The sequence below is a fragment of the Canis lupus genome, chromosome 4 (assembly GCF_011100685.1).
Source record: "Canis lupus familiaris isolate Mischka breed German Shepherd chromosome 4, alternate assembly UU_Cfam_GSD_1.0, whole genome shotgun sequence".
Lineage (NCBI taxonomy): Eukaryota > Metazoa > Chordata > Mammalia > Carnivora > Canidae > Canis > Canis lupus.
The window spans coordinates 10,341,298-10,364,954 of record NC_049225.1 but is presented as its reverse complement, the minus strand read 5'-3'; the positions used below and the strand labels follow the sequence as shown (position 1 = coordinate 10,364,954).

Below are 23,657 nucleotides of genomic sequence, written 5' to 3'. Positions count from 1 at the left end.
ATCTAAGATAAATCTCTACACTTTGGAGTTCATGGTTTCTATAGTAAATACAGTTTGTGAAACAGAAACATTACAAATTCTTAGTCTTATGCTGATTTTTATTACAATATAGTCTTACTATTTTTATTTTGTGCCTTACTTTGTTTTTGTTTTTTTAAGATTTTATTTATTCATGAGAGAGAGAGAGAGAGAGAGAGGCAGAGACACAGGCAGAGGGAGAAGCAGGCTCCATGCAGGGAGCCTGACGTGGGACTCGATCCCAGGTCTCCAGGACCATGCCCCGGGCTGAAGGTGGCGCTAAACCGCTGAGCCACCCGGGCTGCCCTTGTGCCTTACTTTGAAAGCACAGTATTAAAATATTTACCACCTAATTTGGAGAATTATCAAGATATCTTCTTTTAAAAATATATCATTATAGACTGTTGTTGGTTGAATTGTATCTCCCAAAAGGCATATTTAGGTCCTAACCCCAAGGACCTGTGAATGTGACCTTATTTGGAAATAGACGTAATGTAATCAGGTCAAGACAGGTCCTATTGGATAAGGGTAAGCCCTAATCCAGTGACTGATATTCTTATAAAATGAGAGAAATCTGCATAGATAATGCAGAGAGAATGGGATACAAAGATGCAGGCTGAGATTGGAGTGATGTATCTACAAGCCAAGAATCACCAAGAATCTCCGGCAACCACCAGAAGCTAGAAAGAGGCAAGGAAGGATCCTTTCCTGGAGCCTCTGGGAAAGCATGGCCCTACTGACCTCTGATTTTGGACTTTTAGCCTCTAGAACTGTTAGACAATAAATTTCTCTACTTTTATACCATCCAGTCTGTGGTATTTTGTTATGGCAGCCCCAAAAAACTAATACATAGGCTTTGGTAGTTAGAATACGATTCATAGAGAAATTGGGGCTTATTAGGAGAGGTAGAGTTAGGAGGTTATTTCAGGCAAAGGAAATAACATCTCTAAAGTTATGTGGTACCAATAAAGTATAAAATAACTTACTGTTAGAGAAATCACCAAGATAACCGTTACCTTGTTAATTTCTTGAAAGAGGGGCATCTGGGTGGCTCAGTTGGTTAAGCGTCTGCTTTTGGCCTGGGTCATGATCCCAGGGTCCTGGGATCAAGCCCCACATTGGGCTCCCTCCTCATCAGGGAATTTGCTTCTTTCTGTGTGTGTGTGTGTGTGTGTGTGTGTGTATGCTTTCTGTCTGTGTGCTCTCTTTCTCAAATAAAATCTTTAAAAAAAATTTTGTAGTGCTCTCTCAAATAAAATCTTTAAAAAAATTTTAGTAAAAGACAGGGCATGTAAACAAGGTTAATGAAGGAAGCATATAACATCAGGATAAAGGACATTTCTATAAATTGAATACATTTATTATGTTTAATGTTTGTATTTTTCTTTTTCTCATTTGCTGAAAATTGGTGAACATTTTAAGAACCAGAGTTTGGGGAACACTACACCAATGGGTCTGGAACTGATGGGCCTCTGAGCCCCCTGGTGTGTGAAGGTGTGGGTTCTGATACAGTAGATGTGGAATGGATGGAGGTTCCACACCTGATCAGCTCCCAGGCCAGACAGGTACTGTTTGTTGGTTCAGGGCCCTATACTGTACAATGGCTCCAATACCATAGACTTTTGAAAACATTGTTCTTTAGAAAAGTAAAAGTTTGTGATAATTTTTCATGGTCATTTAAACTATAAAGCATTTCAGTCCTTACCTATGAATGTCTCACTCCTAAACCTTTATTTCCAGTCACATTCACTCAGGTTTAATATCTTATATTAAACTCTGTACCTAACTATTCCATTTGGATGGCCTGGGGTATCCTAACACAATGTGTCCCAGACCCAACTGATTACCTACTACTCCCCAACCTTCTATTTGTCTGATGTATCCATTTGCCTAAGGAGAAAGTTAGTCCAGTTTTAATTCTTCATCATCCTGTCTCCTGAGTCCAGTTGGTTTCTGTCTTTTTAAACTGACCCCTTAACATAGTTCAAGCTACCATTTACCCTAGAAGAGACAAGGGAAGATGACGTTGGGGTCAGATTAGTGGATTATAAGGAAAAAAAAACCATCATCCCAAGGTTCTTCATCACAGTGACTTGAGCAGCGATGCTAGTTGCTACCACTCGTGGCATGGCAGCCATGTAACTGCTTAAGCAGCATCAATAGTTGGCATGAACTCACTGGGCAAGGATGGACTTGGTGGTTTCTGGTAGGGGTGTGTTGGAAGGGGTCTTGGTCAAATTTATTTGGGGACCCAGACTATTGGTAACATGTGCCACAGCTTCATAGGAATATCATAATGATTTAAGTAAATGGTTGTGCTCCTTGAAAGATGATTATGTGTCAGCATAAATGTGCACTTTACTTCTAATAATAATAATAATGGTAAGGTCTCCTTTGTTAAGGACCATATCGCCAATGTTTTTTGAAAAGTAACTTGCACTTTGGGCCCTTTGTATGAACTAGCTATTATAGAATTCTTTTGTAAGGTTCAATACTATAGTGGTCACTTGTACCTGTATATAAGCAAGCTAGTGTGTTGATGTTCTTTGCTCTGAATATTTCTTTGGAATAAGAAGAAAGCTGATATTTCTTGAATTTCTTCTCATAAACCATCCCCTAGAGATTGGTTAGACTGCTGTCATGGATTTTTTTTTCCCCCATTCCTGAAAACCCCATTAGGATACATGCCAGTGAAACTAGTTTGAGGGAAAACCTTTGAATCCTCTGTGTTCTGTAATGCTTGTCTCTGTCCCTGCTTCTCTATCAGTCTCATCTTGATAAAGGACTACGCTCTATATGTTTGAAAAATACATTTTTTTTTTGCTTCTCTGTAGCTGTATGATTTAAAAGCTAAAATGACATGTAAGGTATGGATAAAGTAAGACAAGTGTAATGAATGGCACTATAACACATAAATGAAATAAGCACTGTATAGCTACAGATTTTCTTCCTTTGTAATCCCCCTCAAAGCTTTCCAAACCAAAATAAGTTTATATTGAAGAGATTTGACCAACAGAAATGAATCCCATAATGATGGCTGTGATACCTGGAGAAAGAATGCTTTGTGGCTCTGCCCTATGCTACTCAGAATGGTAAACTCTTGTATGGCAATACTTAGTTACATCAGTCTTTTGTTTCTGTTTCTCTTATGTGCTGTGTCTTTTGCATTTTAGTCTTCAAAGCAGCTAACAATATTTAGATATGGAGCTAGGGTACACTATTCATAAAATGCTAATAAATTATGAATGAGTGGATGTATTGTAGAGGTTTGTAATTTTTCAAATATGAAATTTTAATCATGCAGAAAAAATTGGGAACTTAAAAACAAAGTATTTTTCTCTCTTGTGTTATAATTTAAAATATTATATGTAGTGTGCTCCCTTAGTTTTAATACCATTTTTCTTGTTCATTAGCTTCTGATTATTATTATAGGAGTCCTCATAAAATGAGTACTACATCTTTGCCCTGCCTGTGGGGACTTTGCATATTTTATTTTAAGTTTTATTTTTAACTCTCTACACCCGGTGTGGGCCTTGAACCCACAACCCTGAGATCAGGAGTCACATGCTTTACTGACTGAGCCAGCCAGACACCTAGGGACTTTACATATCTATTTTATAATTTGGTCAAATCTCAGTTATGACAAAGAACATTTTTCTTTCAAGATGAGACCATAAGCCCTTTAAAAGCAGTGGACTGCTAGGGTGACATTCTGTCCCTGGTGCTGTGAATGGTTTCTGGACACAGCCTCAGGGACTGCTGAAAGCACTGTTGATTCCATTTGAGGGTGGTGTTTTTCTTCTAAGTTACAGAATATGAAACGAAAGGCCAGGTTAATAGAAAACCCCACTTTAAGGCATAGTTTTCTTTATGGTAGAAGTCAATTTTTACATTGTGGGTAGTGTAATTGCAGCTCTAATTAAAACCTCTTCCACAGATCACATTTGCTTGAATTAAAGAGGTCACACAATACATCCTTTAGGAAATAGATTTTCCTTCTGAGACTTCGATTCCTAAATCAGTTCACAGTGCATGGGAGCAGAGACTTGTGGAGGTACTTTCACTGCTTTCTGGAGTTGAAGGGCCTGACTGCTGCCCACTTAAATGTACCTAAGGAGAGAACATGGTGATCAAGTGGAAGTTGGTCAACTATGGAAGTAAATAAGCTTTGAAGGCAGGTGTATCCATCAAGCACTTTGGGGGAGGAGACTGGCACCCTACGCAGTAGCCAGGGGGCTTTTAGGGGCCAAAGTAACCCTATTGTGGTGGCCGATGTATCAGATGATTTGAATCTGTGGTCACTAAACATTCAAATGTCTGGCATTTGATAGTTACCAAGTAAACAGTGGTTAAATGAACTCCCGTTGTTCTAAGTCCCTCTTACTTAACAACCTCCTCTTTGTAAATTGATTTTATGTGACTAAGAATAAATGAATTTTTAAAATTAACAGAATTTCTGTTTAATAGATGATTAGTTCTTTGGTCATTTTATCAGGTAGAATGCTTCCGGCTGCAAGTGGCAGAAAACCCAACTCAAAATGCTATAGGTAATATGAAAAGAGTTTTTTTCCAAATAACTATAGATGAGGAGGTTTCAGGGTTGGCGATTCAGAAGCTCAGCTGTGTCAGCTAGGACCTAAATGCTTCCCATCTCTCTCCTCCAGCTGGCACTGTTGGTCTCATCCCCCTCAGAGTCATAAAATGACTACTCTTTGTAATCAGGGTGTGCTTTCTTACAATATCCATGGGGAAAAAAGGAGTTCTTCCCTGCATTTATGGAGTCAAAGTCCTTCCTCTCCATCTGGGTGGGCCATGTTGGGTCAAGAGCCTGACCCTGGACCAATTATGTGGCCAGGGTAATACTTCGCACTGTGTAGCTTAAGTTTGTATGTATTTCTGATCAAGTCTCTGGCTCAGAATGACCATAATTGGCTTAAATAACCAAAGTCTGTCTCCAGTTTTGGGGTCATGTCTACCTGTTACTTTGGCTTCTTGGGGAGTAGCTGTTAGGCAGAATATTTACTACAACAGTGCCTACTACAGTCTCCAAAAAATGTAAGCTACAATTCAGTTTCAATCATTTGTTCCAGGCAGTGATCTTCCTGAAGATGATGGACTTAAATGTTCTTCAAGGCCTTTGCTTCTCCAGTGAGGAAGTAGTGAGAGAAAGCAGCACAGTAGGAGAGAGAGCATGGTGTCTGTCTATGTCGGCCATACGCACACACATTAGAATCCCTTGTCTTCTTAGAAAAATTGAAATTTCTCTTGTCATTTTGCAAACACGGTAACTTACACTTGTCTTTAGTTCTTATTGTTTGGTGAATGTGCTAAAAATACTTGGTGTTTTGAAGACTGACATTCCTTTTCTTTTTTTTTTTTAAGATTTTATTTATTCTTGATAGAAAGAGAGAGTCAGAGACACAGACAGATGGAGAAGCAGGCTCCATGCTGGGAGCCTGACATGGGACTCGATCCTGGATCTCCAGGATCACACCCCGGGCCAAAGGCAGGCGCTAAACCGCTGAGCCACCGAGGCTGTCCCTGACATTCCTTTTCAGAGTCACTGTGACCATGGTAATACTTTGGGAGCAAATGGAACTTGGCTATTTGGTGCCCATTGCTATTTTTCCACTTCTCATATATTAGCACCTTGAGTAACTTGTCATAAATATGTACATAACATAGGATACTACACCTTTATAAGAATAAAGTCCATATTGATATTAAGGTGTCTTTTGTTATTATGCAAATAAGATCCTTTAATGTTTACAACTATAAAAGCATTATGAATTAGAGTATTTCCTCTGGTGTGTATTATATAATAACAAAGTTCATTTTCCCTATTACATTTTCCCAAGAACGGTATTATTTCTAGCTATTGCATGACTAAAGAAGTTTGTTGGGTGTGTACTGGTTGAAGATTCTTCTGGTATTAAGCTATTGTTCTGTTTCCATGATTATACTGGGAAATTTTTCCTCATTGGTGTCCCAAGGCTGAATGCTAACTCTTACTCTAGATAAAGGGTGAAGTTAGAATAGTGTACACAGAGTACTTTGTGTCCAGTGTCTCGGATCCTCACTGGGGCCCTCTTCTGGGTGAGGAAACAGAGGTTTGGTACTCTGCCTCAAGTCCCAAAACTGGGAGATGGAGAGCCAGAATTTGGAATCAGCTTTGCCTTGCATCACATTCTCAAGGGCAGTCAGGTTTTTAACTCTGCTTCTCTGTCTTATACAGAAATCTCCTCCATAAAACCTCGGGTCAGTGGTGACCCAGAAGAAACATTCCCACTGGATGTCATTACTCTAGCGCATGTTCTAGACAACCAAAATCTGTCTCCAGTTTTGGAGTCATGTCTATGGGACATTTAATATGAGTCAAAATCTTTCTCTGAACTCAGCATAAAGGGGGAGAGTAGCAGGGACCAAAGCTCATACCTCCCAAACTAATGCGGAAGACCTTTAACATTTACAAGGGATGCTTTCACAGATCTGTGTAATCTCTAAAATTTCAAATACTGTAGTATTTAAGTCTGGCTCAGAGTCAGACAGTTCAGAAAGACAGTATTTTGTATATGTATTCTCAAACAATCAACCGTTCAACTTCTCTCTTTGAATTACACTAGTTATAGTGTTCTCGGAAACATTTCACAAACGACTTGTCCTTCTTAATATAATTTTATTCTCTTGTATCAAAATCAAATGGGACATCCTACTCTTTGAAGTATCCAAAACTTGTTGCACACTTAAGGGTGATTGTTTTTATTAGGTCTCTTTGTGTGCACTGCCCTGGCCACTGACTTCTTTTTTTGGACAGTTTTCCACTTTAGGAGAATTACTTCTTTTTTGTATGTGATTATATCATGTAGAAAGCAACTGAGAACTTGCAGTTTCGAGGGCGGGTGTCTAGCTAGACTCACTCACCTGCAAACTACTTGTGTCCACACACCTGACCCATAGTAGGTTTGATCCAGGTGAGCTCTTCAGCAAAATCACAGATTCTATCCCAGACCTTGAGCAGTCATCAGAGTCTGTGCTGCAAATGTGAAATCCACAGATGTCACAGATCCTCTCTGCTGGCATTTCATCGAGGCTCGGGCAGGCCAATGGAGTCCTAGAGTTAGGCCTTATTGTCTTTCCCACCTGCCTTTCCTCATTTTACCTGCCCTCCACAGATCACATGTTCTTCCGCTGCCCAAACCGTCTCCCTCTCCTAGGCCCTCTCCTAGGCCAACATGTCACCAAGCTCTTTGAAGCTTAATTCCTCTCTGACCAGTGTACCAGAACATTTTTTTTTTCTTTGAAGTGTTTGCCGTCTTATGTTCTGAGCTCTGTGAGCTCCTTCTCATTGCTGGTTACTTGCTGATCTGGGGGTTATTCCTTATTCTACACGTTCACCTGGCATAGGATCTTACCCTCTGCTCCAGCTCCTCCCTGCTCCTGGGTGACTACTGTATCCATGCAGAGAAGCCAGTCAGCAGCTTAGTGTCTGGTTCCTAACTTCATCTCTAGGCACCTTCTCTTCTGCCCCTACCCGAGGTACTTACTTCCCTGGCTGGTCAAATGTCCCATTCTGCTCACTCCCACCCAGTCTTCACTAGAACTGGAGCCTCCTGGGCACCACCCCCCACCTTCTGTCAGGTGATGAGCTGCTCCCTCTCCAGAGAGGAGGACACCATCAGCCTTTCCTTCCACCTCTTCCTTCTTCGTCCTTCAGCTGTATGTGCTTTGCAAATTCCCATCCCTGGCTTCCCAACCTGTCTTGCCTGCTGCTGTACAGACAGAGCTCTTTCCATTAAGTTCGCTATGGATTTATGGTCTGCCCTCAAGGGACACTCAGTAGTGCTTAGCTATCCTCTCTCTTATCCTGGTCATCCTGCCCTTTCGCTCCATCTGCTGTTTTAAGCCATCACTAATCTGTTCAAGCCCATTTTCTCATGTCCAGCATGAGAGGAAAGAAGAACATGCTCTCTCTGCTGAGGAAACTACCTCTCTTCCCCTTCCCTTCTCCAGCCTGTGAAGTTACTTACCTCCACACTCAGCCTTGATCCTTCTCTTAGGGTGTTGGAGGAAAAGAGGCCTCTCTTCTTCTAAGACCAGTCCCTGCCTTCCTCTTTGGACCTCATCCCTCAAGTTTTCAGACTTAACCACCAACCATCCTTTCTTTTGCTCCTGGTAACTTCCATTTTGTTTGCCTTACACTCTAATTCCCCTGAACACTCCACCACTTCTTTCCATTACAGCCAAGCTTCTTGTAAGGATTGTCAGTACTTTTTATCTGTAGCATCCTGCTTCTTAAATCTTCAGCTGGCTGATTTTGCTGTCACATCAGGCGAGGATGAATTCACACCACATTCTTCTGCAAGGAAATGAAACATGGAAGGAATCCTGCAGTCAAGGCCACCCACCTTTGCCTCCTATCTGACCTTTGGAAATCTTAAAAGCCAGGCCACTGTTCATGGGAGAAACTAGGATGGCAAAGGCCATCTTGTCTACTCACTATGACCTAATCTTCTGGAAGATTCAAGGTCGTCGTTGATAACCAATTGCTGAACAACTTTACTGTGCTATTCAGGTCCCTTTCTGGCTTGTTTCCTGGTCAGTAGTTGCCTTTGCTGTCAGCATTTGATTGTCATTGTACCCGTAGCTTACAGTTCTAAGTACATGCTTCTCATCTGCTATGGTCTGGGGAGTTAGACGTTCCTTGAAATGAATGTAAAGACAAATCAGTAAGTTCCAAATGAATGAGGTTTCTCCTGTAGACTTAATCTTTTGGCTGTGTTAGCTGTTTCATTTAGCTTGGAGCCCATTTGTTCCTGCTCTGTATTTTGCCTGTGTTCCTGAATGGTTAACTTTTAAGTAGAAACTGATTTCTATTTATTTGATACTTTTCCTATTATCTCATTTAAATTTCTCATGAAAAATTAAAAGCACATTAGTAGCATATATTCATTTTAGATTTTGTATTTTGGGATATGGTCTTTCCCCACCTTCAAGCTTAATTCATGCTGAGGAAACCCTCATCAGGTGAATGCAGTCATCATAAATTGGATGCAAAATACCTGTATAATGAAACCACACTAAATCTGATATAAGTATACATAATTATTTAACTAGTTTGCATTAGGTTATCTTCTTATACACTTATACAATCTAGTTTTCTTGCCTTACTCTGTAATATGGTTATTTACCTGCTTCCAAACCCTTTCATAGCTGTTAAGCACTGTACATTTGACATATGAAACATATGCTTTATATCTGATGTATGTCATTCAACTTCAAGCAAGGAAAGAGAAAAAGAAAATAAAGCCCACAGATTATAAAAAACAAAGTCAGTCAGTAGAATCAACACACATGCTACCATACCCACAGCGATGGGAGCATGAGGCCAGCAAACCTCAAATGCTCCCTCTCTGAAGACAGAACATCAGGCTGTCCTCTTGACCCCTAGGTTGAAGATGAATGCATGGGGCTCCCGTCTCCTGGCACTCAGCTACAAGGAGGTGTGTGAACTCTGAATCCCCTCATAAATGAGGGGTATCAACTAAAACTCCTAGAGTTGGATTCTTCTCACATATAAGGAATAGTTCATCAGCCATTATGGTGCTTGGTTTTGTCAGTGTTAGCCAAGTACAGATGTCTCCAGACAGAAAATAGCATACTGGACAGCTTAGCTTCTTACCTGCCCTCCTTCCTTCTTGAAGCACATGCTTTGGTAATCTTCCAATGTAGGACTGTGCCTAGTAAACCTACGGAGTCATTGTTTGATACTATCACCTATTTTTAAATTTTTATAAAGCTTTTTATTTTGAGATAATTATAGATTCATATACAGTTTTAAGAAAAAACAGATCTTATGTACCTGTTTTCCCTACTGGTAACATCATGCAGAACTCTCATAAAACTCTGCTACCAGAATATCGATGTTGCCACAGCTGCAAAAACAGAACATTTCTGTCACCACAAAGATCTCTCCTCTTGCCCTTTTATAGGCACACACTCTTCCTTTCTACCCCCACCCCTCCGTAGACCCAAGCAACTACTAATCTGTTCTTCATTTCTATAATCTTGCCATTTCACCAATGAGTGTTCCTTTTTTTTTTTTTTTTTTTTTTTTAATTTTTTTGTAAATTTTTATTTATTTATGATAGTCACACAGAGAGAGAGGCAGAGACACAGGCAGAGGGAGAGGGAGAAGCAGGCTCCATGCACCGGGAGCCCGACGCGGGATTCGATCCCGGGTCTCCAGGATCGCGCCCAGGGCCAAAGCCAGGCGCCAAACCGCTGCGCCACCCAGGGATCCCCCAATGAGTGTTCTTAAATGAAATCATGCATTGCATAATCTTTTGAGTTTGATTGTTTCTCTGGAGATTCCTCCAAGTTGCTTCAAATACCGACAGTTCATTCCTTTTTTCTGCTCAGTAGGATTCCTTGGTATGAGTATACTAGAGTTGGTTCACCTGTTGGAGAGCATATGGGTTGTTTCCAGTTTGGGGCTACTGTGAATAAAACTACTATAAATGTTAGTGTACAGAGGCTTTTGTGAACATAAAAATTTTTCTGGGATAAATGCCTAGGAGTGCAATTGCTGAGTCATATGGTAGTTGCATGTTTAGTTTTTTTAAGAAACTGCTGAACTATTTTCCAAAAGTATATTTCTACCAGCAGTGTGTAAGTGATATGATTTCTGAGCATCCTTGCCATCATTTGGTGTTGTCACTATTTTTTATTGTAGCCATTCTGGTAGGTATATAGTGATTTCTCATTATGGTTTTAATTTGCATTTCCCTGATTATTGGCTAATGATGTTAAACATATTTTCACATGTTTATTTGCCATTTGCCTATGTTTTTCAATGACTGTCTTTCCACGTCATGACCATTTTCCAGTTGGATTGTTTCAGTTTACACTGTGGAGTTTTGAGGGTTTTTTTAAAATGTATATAATCTAGATGCTAGTTCTTTGCTGGATGTATATATTTTTTTCAGTCTTTCCTTCCACTCTGTAGCTTATCTTTTCATTCTCCTAACAAAATTTTCTCTCTTCTTTTTTTAAGATTTATTTATTTATTTGAGAGCGAGCACATGAGCAGCATATAGAGTGGGAAAGGGAGAGAGAATCTTAAACAGACTGTGCCAACCACGGAGCCTGATGTGGGGCTTGATTTCATGACCCCAAGATCATGACCTAAGACAAAACCACGAGGTAAATGCCTAGCTGATGGTGCCACCCAGGTGCCCCCAAAATTTTCTACAAAGCAAAAATTTTCCATTTTGATGAAGTCCAGTTTATCAGTTCTTCTTTTTCTGGCTTGTTTTTAGAGTCAAGTCTAAGAAAGCTTTGCTTTTCCATAAATCTTAAAGATTTTCCCCTAATTTTTCCAAAAATTTTATAGTATAATGTTTTACCTTTAAGTCTCTGATGTATATTGAGTTAACTTTGCATAAGATATGAGTCCCATGTCATTTTTTCCCCGTATACATGTCCAATTGCTGCAGCACCATTTGTTGAGAAGGCTAACTTTCTGGTGTTGAATTGTTTTTGCAGTTTTAAAATCTGTTGGTTGACTTAGTGTAGGTCTTCTGGGTTCTTTGTTCTATTGATCTATGTGTCTTTACATGTCAATATCATACAGACATGATTGCTGTAGCTACATAAGTCTTTAAATCAGGTAAAGTGATTCCTTTTACTTTATTCTTCTTTTTCAAAACTGTTTTAGCTATTCTAGTTCCTTTGCCTTTCCATAAACTTTAGAATAAGCTTGTCTATACCAAAAAGCCTTGTCAGAATTGTAATAGAAACTTTAGAGACAGCTGGGTGGCTCGCGGTTGAGCATCTGCCTTTGGCCTGGGGCATGATCCTGGAGTCCAGGATTGAGTCCCACATCGGGCTCCTTGCATGGAACCTGCTTCTCCCTCTGCCTGTGTCTGTGCCCCTCTCTCTGTGTCTCTCATGAATAAATAAATAAAATCTTAAAAAAAAGAGAAACTTTATAAATGTCTGTCAGTTTGCAGAGGATTGACATCTTTACTATTTCTAGTCTTCTAATCCATGAGTACAATATATCTCTCCCTTTATTTAGATTTTCTTTGTTTTTTTTCCATCAGTAATGTGTACTTACTTATTAGCATAGAAGTTCTTCTCATATTTTGTTAGATTGACACCTAAGTATATTTTTTGAGTGACTGTGAGTGGCATTACATTTTTAATTTTGATGCCCATATATTTGTTGCTAGTATTAGAAATACAGTTGGTTTTTGTATTCTGTGATCTTTACCTTAATGAATTCACTTATTCTTTGGAGGAGATTTTTTACTTTGTTTTGTTTTTGAGATTCCTTGAATTTTCTTTGTATACAGTCATATATCACCTGCCAATATGAACAGTTTTATTTCTTCCTTTGTGATCTGTGTGCCTTTGTTTCCTTTTCATGTCTTATTGTGCTGGCTGGAACTTCCTATGTGGTATTAAATAATAGTGGTGAGAGCTGACATCCTTACTATGTTCCCAGTCTTAGGGAGAAAGTAGTCCTTCATGAATCTTAAGTATAAGGTTAGCTGTTCAATTTTTATTTTTTTATTTTTTATTTTTTTATTTTTTTTTTTAGCTGTTCAATTTTTAAAATATTCTTTATCGAGTTAAGGAAGTTCCCCTCTATTTTTTTTTTTGGGGGGGGGAGTTTTATTACAAGCAAGTGTTGACTCTTGTGAAATGCCTTTTCTGTACCAATTGATGAGTCATCTGACTTTTCTTTCTTAGCCTATTAATAGTGACATTGATTTTGAAACATTGAGCCAGCCTTTCATCCCTGAAATAAAGCCCACTTGGTCATATGTATAATTGTATTTATGTTTATAAATATAAATACTACTGAATTCTATTTGCTAGTATTTTATTAAGTATTCATGAGAGATATTGTTCTTTTTTTTTTTTTTTTTTGAGAGATATTGTTCTGTAGTTTGTTTTGTTTCAGTGCTGTCTTCTGGTTTGGTGTCAGTATAATAATAAATATAAGTATGTAAACAAAAATTTAAAATATTTTTATGCTATAATATGCAATTACATATTTAGAAATCTGTATTTAATAAATACTTATGTTAATATATTACATAGAATATATAAAACATTTAGTATGTTAAATATATAACATTAAAATATTTAAATAAATAAAAATATATAATAAATCAGGTAATAATAAATGTCAGCTTCCTAAAATGACTTAGGAAGGGTTCCCTTATCTGTTTTCTCAAAGAGGTTATATAGAATTGTGTTCTTTTTAAAATATTTTGTAGGGATCCCTGGGTGGCGCAGCGGTTTGGCGCCTGCCTTTGGCCCAGGGCGCGATCCTGGAGACCCGGGATCGAATCCCACATCGGGCCCCCGGTGCATGGAGCCTGCTTCTCCCTCTGCCTGTGTCTCTGCCTCTCTCTCTCTCTCTCTGTGACTATCATGAATAAATAAATAAAAATCTTAAAAAAAAAAAAATATTTTGTAGAATTCTCTAGTGAAACTACCTCAGCCTGAATATTTCTTTTTTATGAGTTTTAAAATTACAAATTCAATTTCATTAATTGCTCTGGGGCTATTCAAATTGTCTGTTTAATGTTGGGTGAGTTGTGGTACTTCGTATTTTCAAAGAATTGATCCATCTCCTTCTAGCTCTATTACAAAGCTGTCATCATCAACTAGTATCATACTGGCATAAAAACAGACACATAAATCCATGGAACAGAAGAGAGAACCCAGAAATGGACCCTCAATTCTATCATCAACTAATCTTCGACAAAATAGGAAAGAATATCCAATGGAGAAAAGAGAGTCTTTTCAACAAATGGTTTATGGAAAACTGGCCACATGCAGAAGAATGAAACTGGATCACTTTCTCTCACCATACAAAAAAGAAATCGAAATGGTTGAAAGACCTAAATATGAGACAGGAAACCATCAAAATCCTGGGTAAGAACACTGGTACAACCTCTCTAACCTCAGCCTCAGGAACTTCTTGCTAGACAGGTCTGCAAAGGCAAGGAAAACAAAGGTAAAAATGAACTATTGGGATTTTATCAAAATAAAAAGCTTTTGCATAGCAGAGGAAACAGTCGACAAAACCAAAAAACAACCAACAGAATGGGAGAAGATATTTGCAAATGACTTATCAGATAAAGGGCTAGTATCCAAAATCTATAAAGAACTTATCAAACCTAAGACACAAAGAACAAGTAATCCAATCAAGAAATGAGCAGAAGACATAAATAGACATTTCTCCAAAGAAGACATACAAATGTCCAACAGACACATGAAAAAATGTTCAGTATCACTCGGCATCAGGGAAATACAAATCAAAACCACAACAAGATACCACCTCACACCAGTCGTCAGAATGGCTAAAATTAACAAGTCAGGAAACAGCAGATGTTGGTGAGGATACAGAGAAATGGGAACCCTCTTACACTGTTGGTAGGAATGCAAGCTGGTTGAACTACTTTGGAAAACAGTATGGAGGTTCCTCAAAAAGTTGAAAATAGAGCTACTCTACGACCCAGCAATTGCACTACCAGGAATTTACCCGAAAGATACAAATGTAGTGATCAGAAGGAGCACCTACACCCCAATATTTATAGCATCAATGTCCACAATAGTCAAACTATGGAAAGAGCCCAGATGTCTGTTGAGAGATGAATGAATAAAGAAGATGTGGGAGGGATACACACACACACACACAATGGAATAATGCTCAGCCATCAAAAAATGAAATCTTGCCATTTGCAATGACATGGATGGAACTAGAGGGTATTATTTAAGTGAAATAAGTCAGAGAAAGAATTATCATGTGATCTCACACATACATGGAATTTAAAACAGTATTTTTTTAAATTTTATTTATTCATGAGAGACACACACACACACAGAGAAAGAGAGGCGCAGAGACACAGGCAGAGGGAGAAGCAGGCTCCGTGCAGGGAGTTTGACATGGGACTCGATCCTGGGTCTGTCTCCAGGATCACAGCCTGGGCTGAAGGCGGCGCTTAAACTGCTAAGCCACCCGGGCTGCCCCCATACATGGAATTTAAGAAACAAAAGAGGATCATAGGGAAAGAGGGAAAAATAAAACATGATGAAATCAAAGAGGGAGACAAATTATAAGAGACTCTTAATCATAGGAAACAAACAGGGTTGTTGGAGGTGAGGTAACTGAGAGATGGATATTAAGGAGGGCATATGATATAATGAGCACTGGGTCTTATATAAGACTGATGAATCAATGAACTCTACCTCTGAAACTAATAATACATTATATGGTAATTATTTGAATTTAAATTTAAAAAGAATAAACATTAGAATAAAATATTAAAAGAATAAAAAATAAATATTTCAAAAATATTTATTTAAAAAACTGAAAAAAAATTGGTCCGTCTCATCTAAGTTGTTGAAATTATGTGTAGAGTTGTTCATGTTATTCTTTTGTTATCTTTTTGATGTCTGCAGGGTCTGTAGTGATATGCCCTCTTTAATTCCTGAAATGGACTATTTGTTGTCCTCTCCTTTCCTTTGTCAGTCTTTGTTATATAAGTGGATTAAAGATGGCCCTTTATGTTGTCCCCTGTGTTCTTCTTCACTGCAAGCTGAGACATTAGTTCAAAATCTACCAGCACTGAACTCCAATTCTTACACACTCAGTTGCTTAAAATACAGCCCAAATAAGCATATTTTTAGCCATTTAGAGACTTCCTGCTTTGCATACTCTGTGAAATTACACTCACCATCTGGTAACCTTTGATAAACGAACTCGGGGGCTTTAAAAGACCTCAAGCTGCTGGCTGCCCACCAGCCTACTGAGTGACATCATCTGGACACATAAATCCCCTTTCCCCCACAAAGTCGCCTTGCCCTGTTCCCCTTCTGGGCACCTTGTCTGGCAGCTCTCCTGCTGTGAGAGATGTCCCCTCCAATGCAACCTGTCAAAGTGCTGCCCAGAGAAATTGGATTGTGCCATCTCATAGTCCTGTCTTTTTCTTGGATTGGCCCCTAATTCTTGAACTCATCCCAGTTTTGCTAGAAGTTTATCAATTTTATTGATCTTTTCAAGGGGCCAGGTTTAGTTTCATGGATTTTTTTCCCTTTGTTCTTCTATTTTCAGAGTTTCATTGATTTCTGCTCTTTATTACTTCCTTCCTTCTGCTTGCTTTACATTTATTGTACTCTTTTTCTAGGTGCTTGAGGTAGGAGGGTAGATCACTGAGACTTTCTTTTTTCCTAATGTATGCATTTAGTGCTCTAAATTTTCCTCTCAGCACTACTTTACTTTTATACCACAAATTTTTTTTTATACCACAAATTTTGATGGGTTATATTTTCTTTTACATTCAGCCCAAATATTTAATTTCTCATGAGACTTCTTTATATCATAGATTATTTAGAAGTGGATTACTCAAAAGTATTTGGAGATTTTTCCGTTGTCTTCATGTTATCAGATTTCTAGTTTGATTATGTTTGGTTGGAGAACACATTCTGTGTGATTTCAATTCTTTTAAAATTGTTGGGGTTTGGGCAGCCTGGGGTGGCTCAGCGGTTTAGCGCTGCCTTCAGCCCAGGGCGTGATCCTGGAGACCCGGGATCGAGTCTCATGTCCGGCTCCCTGCATGGAGCCTGTTTCTCCCTCTGCCTCTGTCTCTGCCTCTGTGTGTGTGTGTGTCTCTCTCATGAATAAATAAATAAAATCTTTAAAAAACAATTGTTGGGGTTTGTTTTATGGCCCAGGATATAGTCTAACTTGAATATGTCTCTGGGTCCTTGAAAAGAATGCTCTGCCCTTGTTGGGTGGAATATTCTGTAAATGTCAGCTAGATCATGTTGGTTTACTTTGTTTTTGTTCTGTATGCTTGCTGATTTTGTGTCTAGTTCTCTTGGTTGTAGAGAGAGAGGTGTTGAAGTCTCCAACCTTAATGGTTGGGGTTGTCTGTGTCTCCTTTTAGTTCTATCAATTTTTGCTAGACATATACTTTATAAGCTCTATTACTTGGTGCACACGCTTCGGAATCCTAGGTCTTTTTTTTTTTTTTTTTTGAGGTATAATTGACATTATATTAGTTTCAGGTATGGATTCGTACATCTTACTGGTAGATTTATTCTTTTATCATTATGGAATAACCCTTTTGGTCTCAGGCAATTTCCCTTACTATGAAGTCTGTTTTATCTGATGATAATAATGCTTTCCTTTGACTAATGTTTGCATGATAGAACTTTTTCCATCCTTTCACTTTCACCCTGCCTATATCAGTATAATCAAAATGAGTTTTTTGTTGACAGCATATCAACATGTCATGTTTTTTATCTAATCTGCCAATTTTTGTCTTTTAATTGGTATATTTATACAGTTTCTATTTATTGTAATTATTAATATATTAGGACTTATTTTGCCATTTTTAAAATTCTGTTCTGTTTTTCATTTATCTCTTTTTCTGGTGTTCCTATGGTTTATGTGAATATTTTTAAGAATTCTATTTGATTTATCTATAATATTTTTGAGTATATCTCTTTAGTATAGCTTTTTTAGGGATTGCTCTATGTATTGCATTGTATATACATTGTGTGTATATATATATATATATATATATAAATATATCACAGTCTACTGATGTCATTTTCTCCATTTGAAGGAAATATAAAAACCTTACCATCTTTTACATCCCTTTAGTCTGCCCCACCTTTAATATAATTATTTTAAATGCTTCCTCTAATCATATTTAGACTCATATAAGACAGTGTTATCATTTTTGCTTAACAGCCAGACATAATTTAGAAAGCACAACAGGAGAAGAATAAAAGCCTATTGTATTTAGCCTTTTTTTTTTTTTTTTTTTTGAAATTTTTATTTAAGCCATCTCTACACCCAACATGGGGCTCAAACTCATGATCCTGAGATCAAGAGTTGTAAGCTCTTCTGACTGACCCAGTCAGGCGCCCCTTATTTATACATGTTTTTGTTTGCCATGTTCTTTCATTCCTCCTGATGTTCCAAGGCTCCTTCTATCATTGATTTTCTTTTTTTTTTTTTTTTTTTAAAATCCGTATCTCTTTTTTTTTTTTTAATTTTTATTTATTTATGATAGTCACAGAGAGAGAGAGGCACAGAGACACAGGCAGAGGGAGAAGCAGGCTCCATGCACTGGGAGCCCGATGTGGGACTCGATCCTGGGTCTCCAGGATCGCGCCCTGGGCCAAAGGCAGGCGCCAAACCGCTGCGCCACCCAGGGATCCCTATCATTGATTTTCTATTGAGAAAACTTCCTTATTTCTTTTACTCATGCTTTTAGGATAGGTCTCTTGCTGACAAATTCTGTAAGAGTCCCTCTGACCACTCCCAAGGATGTCTTGATTGCCCCTTCATTTTAGAGGATCATTTCCACTAGATGGAAGATTCTGGATAGAGAGTTCTCTGTCAGCCCTTGAAAAATGTTGTGCCACTTCCTTCTGGCCTCTGTGGTTTTTGATGAAAAATCTGCTGTCATTTGGATTATTTTTTTTTTCTTTAGGCAAACTGTCATTTTCTCTAGCCTGTCATTTTCTCTGACTGCTTTTCAGGATTTTTTGTCTTTAGTTTTCAGAAGTTGAGTTATGATACCTATTGGCATGGATTTATTTGGATTCATCCTCAGCTTTTTGAATCTGGATTTATGACTCTTGCCAAATTGAGAAAGTTTTCAGCCATTGTTTCTTTGAGTACTTTTGCAACCTCCTTCTCATTTTTCTCTTCTTTCCTGGCTCCAGTGACACAAATATTAGAGCTTTTTTTATAGTTTCAAAGGTCCATGAAGCTCTCTGCTTGTGTATTTTTAGTCTGTTTTCTCTTTGTTGTTCAGATTGGATATTTTCTATCATTTTGTCATACTGTTCACTGATGGTTTCTCCTGTCCCTTCCGTTTTGCTATTGAGCCCATTCATTGAGCTTTATACTTCAGTTACTGTATTTTTCAATTCTAAAATTTGTTTGGTTCTTTTTATCTTTTATTTCTTTGATAAGACTTTGTTTTTGCTAAAGATTTGTTTTTTATTTGTTTCAAGCATATTTGTATTGTTGAAACATTTTTATGTTTAAAAACCTTTTAAAAGATTTTTTAAATTGCTTTAAAATTTTTGTCATGCATTTCTGATATTTCTGTCATCTTGGCATTGGAATCTATTGATTATCTTTTTTCTTTCAGTTTGAGATCTTCCGCATTCTCAATATGATGAGTGATTTTCACTTGAAACCTGTACATTTGGATCCCTGGGTGGCGCAGCGGTTTGGCGCCTGCCTTTGGCCCAGGGCGCGATCCTGGAGACCCGGGATCGAATCCCACATCAGGCTCCCAGTGCATGGAGCCTGCTTCTCCCTCTGCCTTTGTCTCTGCCTCTCTCTCTCTCTCAATGTGACTATCATAAATAAATTAAAAAAAAAAATTAAAAAACATAAAACTTGAAACCTGTACATTTTTAATTATGTTATGATATTTTAGATATTTATTTAAATCTTCACTGGTTTCCACTCTTGGGCACAGCCTTGTTACCCTCCAGGTGGAGGTAGAAGTCCATATTCCTTGCTCAACTCCCTTGACATCTAGGTGGAGGGAGTGCTCTTGTTCCTGCTAGGAAGGATGAGGACTTCAGTGTTCTGTGTCTCCCACATCACCACCACCAAGGTCTCCACTGACACTGTGCTGAGGGCTGGGGGCAGCTCATAACTAGCTACCAGGGATGAGAGTCTCAACTCCACACTTGGTCTTTTCTGACACCACCCTGCTGTAATGAGGTTCTCCAGTCTCACTGGGCTATGTCTGGGTGCCCTCTCAGCCTTTGCTGGAATAGATGGTGGGAGTGAATCACAGATTTTTCTATGCTGTTTGGCTGGAGTAGAGCCATTAATGTGTAGAAGTTATATCACTTGCTGGGCTGCCCTTACTCAGCCATGTGGCTAGACAGAGCAGACTTTTGTTGGTGCTTTTTAAAATCTGCATCATTGCCATTTCCAGATTGCCAGCTTGTTCAGCTCCAAGTCTGGGGTGTGTGAGGTGAAAGGAAAACCCAAGGAACGTCACCACTGCATCCTTCCTCATGCCCCAAGGTACCTGGCCAGTCTGTCTTTTTTATTACACTTTTCAAAGTTTCCTTATGTTTCTTTGATACATACTTGACTAGGGTTTTAGGTTGTACTGAGTGGGAGGAATAGGGAAAAGCACTTCTATTCCAGCTTCTTAGAAGCAGAGGTATATCTTGGCATTGAGTATGATTTTTTTTGTACATTGCATTCTATATCAGTTTTTGGTTTTGTGCTCCTTCCTTCAACACTGTGAAGATGTTAATCTCACTGCCTTCTAGCCTTTGGGGTCAGGAACCTAGTTTCTTTATAAGCAAACTTTCCATTCTTCCTGACAGCCTTATAGTTCTGTGTTCTTCCATTTCACTATGATGGTGATGTGTTTAAGTGTGGACTTACTCTTATTTATCCTTATCATGGTTCACAGTTATTTTTGATCCTGACAATTTCTTTTATTTTAATTCTGTTGAAATTCTCATTCATAATTTCTTTTAATATTGGCTCTATACTCATTCTCTATGTTTTCATTCCAAGATACCTATGAGACCTTTTGCTTTAATCCTCCATGTTTCTTTTTTTTTTTTAATTTTTATTTATTTATGATAGTCACAGAGAGAGAGAGAGGCGCAGAGACATAGGCAGAGGGAGAAGCAGGCTCCATGCACCAGGAGCCCCATGTGGGATTCGATCCCGGGTCTCCAGGATCGCGCCCTGGGCCAAAGGCAGGCGCCAAACCACTGCGCCACCCAGGGATCCCCTCCATGTTTCTTAAAGTCACATAGTTTCCTCTCCTCTCAACTCTTCTCTTCTGCCTTCTGGTAATTTTCTTTAGTCTCTATTCCAGTTCATCAATTTTCTCCTCATTTTGATTGATGCCTCTTTTTGACTCATCCATTCACAATTTAATTTTAAAGATTGCAATTTTTATTTCTGGACACATTCTAGAAATCTACCTGTTCTTTCATTTATTTTATTCCTATAAATTGAGTTCCTCTTTTATGGTATTCATCATGAGTTTACACTTGATCCATGAACAACACAGGCTTGAACTGTGCAGGTCCACTTATACATGAATTTTTTTTTACAGTACAGTGATATAAATGTATTTCTTTTCCTTATGATTTTCTTAGTAACACTTTCTTTTTTATGGCTTGCTTTATTGTGACAATACAGTATGTAATACATATAACATAGAAAATATGTGTCAATCTATGATTTATGTTATCAGTAAGGCTTCCAATCAACAGTAGACTCTTAGTAGTTAAGTATTTACGGAGTTAAACATTTAATATGGATTTTCAACTGCACAACATGGGATGGGGAATGGAGTAGTGTCAGTGCCTCTAACAACTATACTGTATTAGGTTCTTTTTTTTTTTTTTAATCAAATTCTTAGAAGTGTGATCTATCTGCAGATCACTGACTCACTTGGGATAGAGTGTTTTCTTAAGTGTTTTGTAATTTTAGGGATCCCTGGGTGGCGCAGCGGTTTGGCGCCTGCCTTTGGCCCAGGGCGCGATCCTGGAGACCTGGGATCGAATCCCACATCGGGCTCCCAGTGCATGGAGCCTACTTCTCCCTCTGCCTGTGTCTCTGCCTCTCTCTCTCTCTCTCTCTCTCTCTCTGTGACTATCATAAATAAATAAAAAATTAAAAAACAACAACAACAACAAAAAAAAAAAGTGTTTTGTAATTTTAGATTGTGAGCTCATCTTCGAGGAGCTGTAAACGTGAGAATCCTGTGTTTCTTGGGCTGAGGATTTGTCCTTCCAAAGAAATCCTTCCAGGCACTTTCATTTTATTGTTGCTCACTTCTTAATATGGAGGTTCATTGTCCATGTGGTTATTTAAATTTGAATTTCAAACCCACCTGACATACCAGCCCATGATTAATCTTCAAAGGGAAATGTTTTTCCCATTCACTCAGAAGCCAGGCAGAGTGAAAGAAGGCTCCTCATCTCTCTGAGTTAATGAATAGATTTTTTACTCCAGACTACCCTTTGACTTTAGGCCTAGCCTTGAAAAAAAAAAAACCCTCAAATTTAGCTCTCTGCTCCTTCTTTACAAGCTCTTATGTTCTGTCCCATACATGTATTAAAACTCCATACTGACAGTCCCACGTTTAGGCCCCTACTGCTTTTTTCTGCTGCTGCTTTTTCCCAAGCATCTAGAATTTTCCTTTCTTTCCTAAAACCTCATCAGTGCAATTTTTTTTTTGAAACTGTGATCCATTTTATCCACCGTTTCTAGATGTTTGACCCAAAAAGGTTTTCTACTAAAATATGAATACTTTGCTTAACTAAAGATGTGGAGTATGAAGAGTTTGTTGAGGAATTTTTACATATGGAAATTTCATATTTTACTTGTCTTTTGTCCAGAAAGGTGCAGTTCAGTGGATATGTTACCCTTTTGCCTGTTGGAGCTATGGTACAATCTAGATAACAGCATAATAAAATACATTTAAGCAAAACTTCCAAAGCAGAAAATAAAAATGGAAAGAGAATCATATCAAAGTCTATGTTTAGATATGAGTTTTTGTTCCAGGACATTTCAGTTTGCATATACAAATTATTCTCTTTCTCAGCATTATTTACTGTTACCTACAATATTAGCAGCATCTTTATTTGGCTCTCACCTTTTTCTCTTTACAACTTATATGGGTGACTCTTGAACAACAAAGGGATTAAGGGTGCCAACCCTCTGCACAGTTGAAAACCCACATATAAATTGTGACTTCCTGAAAACTTAACCACTAATATCCTACTATTGGCTGGAGCCTTACTGATAACATGTATTTTCTATATTATATGTATTATATACCATATTCTTACAATAAAACAAGCTAGAGAAAAGAAAATGTTAAGAAAATCACAAGGAGGGGATCTGTGGATGGCTTAGTGGTTTAGCATCTGCCTTGGGCCCAGGATGTGATCCTGGAGTCCTGGTATCAAGTCCCGCATCAGGCTCCATGTATGGAGCCTGCTTCTCCCTCTGCCTGTGTCTCGCCTCTCTCTCTCTCTCTCTCTCTCTCTCTGTGTGTCTCTCATGAATAAATAAATAAAATTTTTTTAAAAAATCACAAGGAGCAGGGTACCTGGGTGGCTCAGTTGGTTAAGCATGCAGCTCTTGGTTTCAGTGCAGGTCATGATCTTGTGGTCATGGGATCGAGCCTTGAGTGGGCCTACACACTCAGTGCAGAGTCTGCTTCAGATTCTTTCTCTCTCCCTCGTTGCTCCTCCCTGTTCATGCCCTCTCTCTCAAATAAATAAAATCTTTAAAGAAAATCACAAGGTGGAGTGCCTGCATGGTTTAGTTGGTTAAGCGTCCAACTCTTGGTTTTGGCTCAGGTTATGATCTCAGGGTAGTGAGATCTGATCCCCACGTCAGGCTCCACACTCAGCGCAGAATCTGCTTGAGAGTCTCTCTCCTTCTCCCTTTGCACACACATGCTCTCTTTCTCTGAAATAAATCTTATTTAAAAAAATCACAAGGAAGAGAAAATACATTTACAGTACTGTAATGTGAAAAATTCCACATATAACTGGACCCACACAGTCATTCAAGGGTT

The 23,657-nt window shown here is 38.5% G+C and overlaps 1 protein-coding gene across 4 annotated transcripts in view; it reads left to right on the top strand.

Moving 5' to 3' along the window:
- Positions 1 to 23,657, top strand: part of RAB4A (RAB4A, member RAS oncogene family) — a 51,116-nt gene that overhangs the window by 2,924 nt on the left and 24,535 nt on the right. Inside the window, exon 2 of one of the 4 annotated variants that reach the window (XM_038533957.1) lies at positions 5,109 to 5,302. The exons of 2 other annotated variants lie outside the window; for them this stretch is intronic. Coding sequence is in view for 1 of the 2 variants with exons in the window: in XM_038533956.1 (XP_038389884.1) it covers positions 20,107 to 20,116 (10 nt within the window). In the remaining variant the exon portion in view is untranslated. Of the gene's footprint in view, positions 1 to 5,108; positions 5,303 to 20,091; positions 20,117 to 23,657 lie in introns of those variants that run through there. One more of the 4 variants, XM_038533956.1, reaches the window with a different exon arrangement.